The 3,832-nt window shown below is 32.6% G+C and overlaps 1 protein-coding gene across 1 annotated transcript; it reads right to left on the bottom strand.

Annotated features, from left to right (window-relative positions):
* Positions 1 to 2,452: 2,452 nt before the first annotated feature.
* Positions 2,453 to 3,464, bottom strand: LOC129288168 (probable glutathione S-transferase). Its single transcript, XM_054924591.1, has 2 exons — positions 3,066 to 3,464; positions 2,453 to 2,974 (listed from the first exon to the last, which is right to left on the bottom strand). The coding sequence occupies exons 1-2, from the start codon at positions 3,381 to 3,383 to the stop codon at positions 2,621 to 2,623; spliced, it is 672 nt and encodes a 223-aa protein (XP_054780566.1). The 5' UTR covers positions 3,384 to 3,464; the 3' UTR covers positions 2,453 to 2,620.
* Between the last annotated feature and the right edge of the window lie 368 nt (positions 3,465 to 3,832).

The following is a 3,832-nucleotide window of genomic DNA, read 5'->3' as shown; positions in this document are numbered from 1 at the left end:
AATTTATTTAGAATAAGCAAAAAATAAAGTCAGAGAAAGATTATCACTCTAATTATTGAAAAAAGTTATTTACTTACTTGAAATATTACCTAGTTCTAAAATTTTCTTCTTACAACTTCAATCAATTTTTCTCTTCTTCTAATAACCCTATCAAATGTATTAGAATTTTAATATATATTTTCTATAAATTAAACAAAATCTGTCATAATGGTAATACAACCACAACCTACTTAAACAAGTCAAAGTTCATCCTTCATCATCGATTGAGTCTCCAATATCAATATTATACAGTACAATTCAACCTTTCCATCAAAAATCAAATTAGGCTCAGGAAAAGAGAGATTCTATACGCACTTCCTTCCTTTTACAGTAATCAAAATAAGTTGGGTGAAATTATCCGTCAAAATGCACCCTTTAAACTTTTAAATTCCATCTAGTTTCTATTTCATGCATCAACAAGAATAGGGAGAAAGATTCAATATTTTCCTCAACCCAAATGATACACTCACACGTTTGGATGGCATGCAACAGGAAAAAAAAACAAGGAGGAGAGGTTTAAAGCATACCCACACCCGATCAAGCTAAGGGAACGAGGAGGAAGAACAAGTGCTGAACCACTAAGACAAGGACGACTCAGTACGTTATTGCAGCGACTGAAGAGGAAAGAGGAGTGAAGACGAGAAACATGGATGAGGAAGAATACTAAACGAATGGACCTCCACGGCAGCGATGGTGGCAACACGATCACCAGTGATTGACATAAGTGATCAGAGGAGGAAGAACAAAAGGAAGGAAGGACATGGATTTTCTCGTGCATTCTCTCTCTCTCTCTCTCTCTGATTGCTGCAAGTCGAGAATATGGAAGAAATGGATGGAAGAGAATAAAGCATCAGCTGCCCACGTGCGTGTTTATTTATTTATTTATTAATATTATATACTCCCACTATTCAAAAATATAAAATATTTTTAACCGAATCTCATCTTTTAATAAAGTAGTTACCCACTATCAAAATAACCATATCTTTTTATATTTACCTTTATTAAACATCCTACAATAAATATAAAGTTATTCATTAATAAGGGCACTTTTAAACAAAAGACAGTAATTACATCTCGAAAGATTAGAAATGCTTTATATTTTTTAACATCCAACTCTTCAAAAAAAGCCTTATATTTTTTAATAGACGGAGTATATATTATTTAGTAGTAGTAGCAATAGTATTATTATTATTATTATTATTATTATTATTATTATTATTATTAAGGGCATTTTTTTGTTATTACAATTAGAATAAACTTATTTAATAAAATATTAATATTTTCAAAATATCTTATATTTAGGAATGTCAAATTTTCTCCAAAAATGTTTGATAATTTGGGAGGAAAGTATTTTATAGGGTTAAGGTGTATTTTTGTGCTTAAAGCATTTTTCAATCAGAGCATCTAACATCCTAACATTTTTATCGGAGCAATTTTGCTTTTAAAATTATCGGAACGGAGCGTTTTTATTCTTTTCATCAAAATTTCAATATTAACATTTAAAAATTTTGATAAAAATGCTTTATTTTGATGATTTTAAGGACACAACTGCTTTAATAAAAATGTTAGGATCGTGAACCCTCTTTAAAAAAATATTTTAGAAGTAAAAATATATTTTTTCTTATTTTATAAGCTGGGGCATCATTACAGCCCATCTCTTCAGAATGTGAAGACCAAGCCCAATGGCAACACGAATCCCAAATTTTTATTTTTCACATTTTTTGACCCATAATTTTCTTGACGTCAGTTGTTGATGTTCGACAGTTGGAGAAGTTCAATTGAGACTGTTCCACTGGCTTGCTTACCAAGTCACATGATCGAAGGATCATTAGCAATTCACCTTGAGTTATGGAAATCTTTAAGAGAGAATGACTCATACGTTCCAAAATATTAAATTAATAATAGTTAAATTTTTAATAATTTTTTTCAAAAATAAATAAAAAATATTGACCTAAATAATTATAAATTCAAAAGTTTGAAGCATTTAAATAACAACTATAATTTTTATAATTATTTAAATTGATATGTATAATTTATTTTATAAAAAAAATTATCCAAAATATAAATATCATTAATTCATTCTTTCAAAACTTTCCAGTCATTCTTCCAATCTTTCATTATCACACAACTATGATCGTGGGTTGTGGTGTTGTTGTAATTCCAAAAATTAAAGAGTACTCTTTTGTCTTTTCAATGGAAGTGCAAAAGGTGGTCCATTTACGAATCTTTTCAAAACCGCAGGCGCACAAAATAATAATAATAATAATAATAAAATCAAGAAAGAAAGAAAACACAATCACTTGAATTTTGCTTTTAATTACTATAGTTTTTTTATATTTTCAATTCTTATATTGCTGATAAAATTATTGGACCAACGATTATATTTTCTTAAAAGAAAAATTAAAGGACAACATTCAATAAAACTCGATTTGCGATATGATGATCCAAAACAAAGGGATAGTCACGTCAGGTTCTCTTGCAAGAGAAAACCCTAGTTACACATTTCTTATTTCCAATCCTAATCACAGCACTTGATAATTTACCAACTCAAACATGGATCACTGGTAATTTCTCTGATCATCTACTTCGAAGCATAGATGCTCTGGAAGCGAGTTTTGAAGAAGGCGAGGAGATTTTCTCTCGGAGGCAAAACTCCTTTCACGACAGGGTCATTCACAATCTCTTGACCCCACTTGTCCAGCTTTGGATATTTCTCACCGCTGTACAGATCAAGCCCGCCGGCTTCTTGAATTATCGGCAACCAGAAAGCGACGAACAGAGCAGCGATGTCCACGAATCCGATCGAATCTCCATTGAAGAACTTCCCTTTCAGCTCGTTCTCCAGAATCTTCAGACCCTCTCTTAATTCTGCAGCACCATTTTCCCTCCCCTTCTCGTTCGGGTTCCAGGCTGCTTTAAATGTTGCAGGCAACACCTAAAATCAAGCAATACAACAGTTGTTTAACGACTGATCGTTCAAATTCCTACAGAGAAAAGACAAGAATTAGCTTGAAATGTTGAATCACCTTGTCATCGATAAAGCTGGACCAGAAACGAGCCATGGCTCTGTGAAAAGGATCAGAGGGCAAGATTGGGTAGCCAGACCAAGCCTCATCGACGTATTCAACGACCACAAGCGACTCGCAGACGGGCTTCTCGTCGTGAAGAAGAACAGGGACCTTCTTGTGAATCGGATTGTACTTGAGAAGAAGATCACTTTTGTTGGTCAGTGATTCGTGAACGTACTCGTATTCCACTCCCTTGAGTTTCAGAGCAATCTCTGCTCTCGTCACGAATGGGCTTCCTACGATTCCGAAAAGCTTCACTTGTTGGTTTGAAGCCATGTCTGTACTTTTTTTTCCCCCCTTAAGAATGGAATATCAGATCTGGGGATTATGGGTTTTAATTATGGTTCCTGGGTTTGTGGTTCAGGTTCTCATAACTAATATAGCCAAAATTTAAGAGACGATTCGGTCAATGAAGTGTTTTTTTAGATTAAAAGTCAATATCTTAATGGGGAAGAAATGACGCAAGAGACTACATCACCAAAGTCAAATGCTTTTATTGGCTAGCAACGTAAATGCTTAATGCTTGAATAATGAATATTTTTGGCCCATAATTAATGAATTGGATTCTTTTTTTATATATAAGGAGTGAAAAAAGTTTTTAAATTTAATTGACATTCTTAAATTTTTTTATAAAATTATCAAAACTTTCTAAAAATATTTTCATTAAATTGTATGTTTATTTCAATTTTATCTCACCTAATCCCCCCTCTCTCTTCATGACCAAC

The sequence above is a fragment of the Prosopis cineraria genome, unplaced genomic scaffold (genome assembly GCF_029017545.1).
Source record: "Prosopis cineraria cultivar Desert tree isolate PC_DT_omini unplaced genomic scaffold, ASM2901754v1 PC12, whole genome shotgun sequence".
NCBI lineage: Eukaryota > Viridiplantae > Streptophyta > Magnoliopsida > Fabales > Fabaceae > Prosopis > Prosopis cineraria.
The sequence above is the reverse complement of the archived record's forward strand: the minus strand, read 5'-3'. Positions and strand labels throughout refer to the sequence as shown.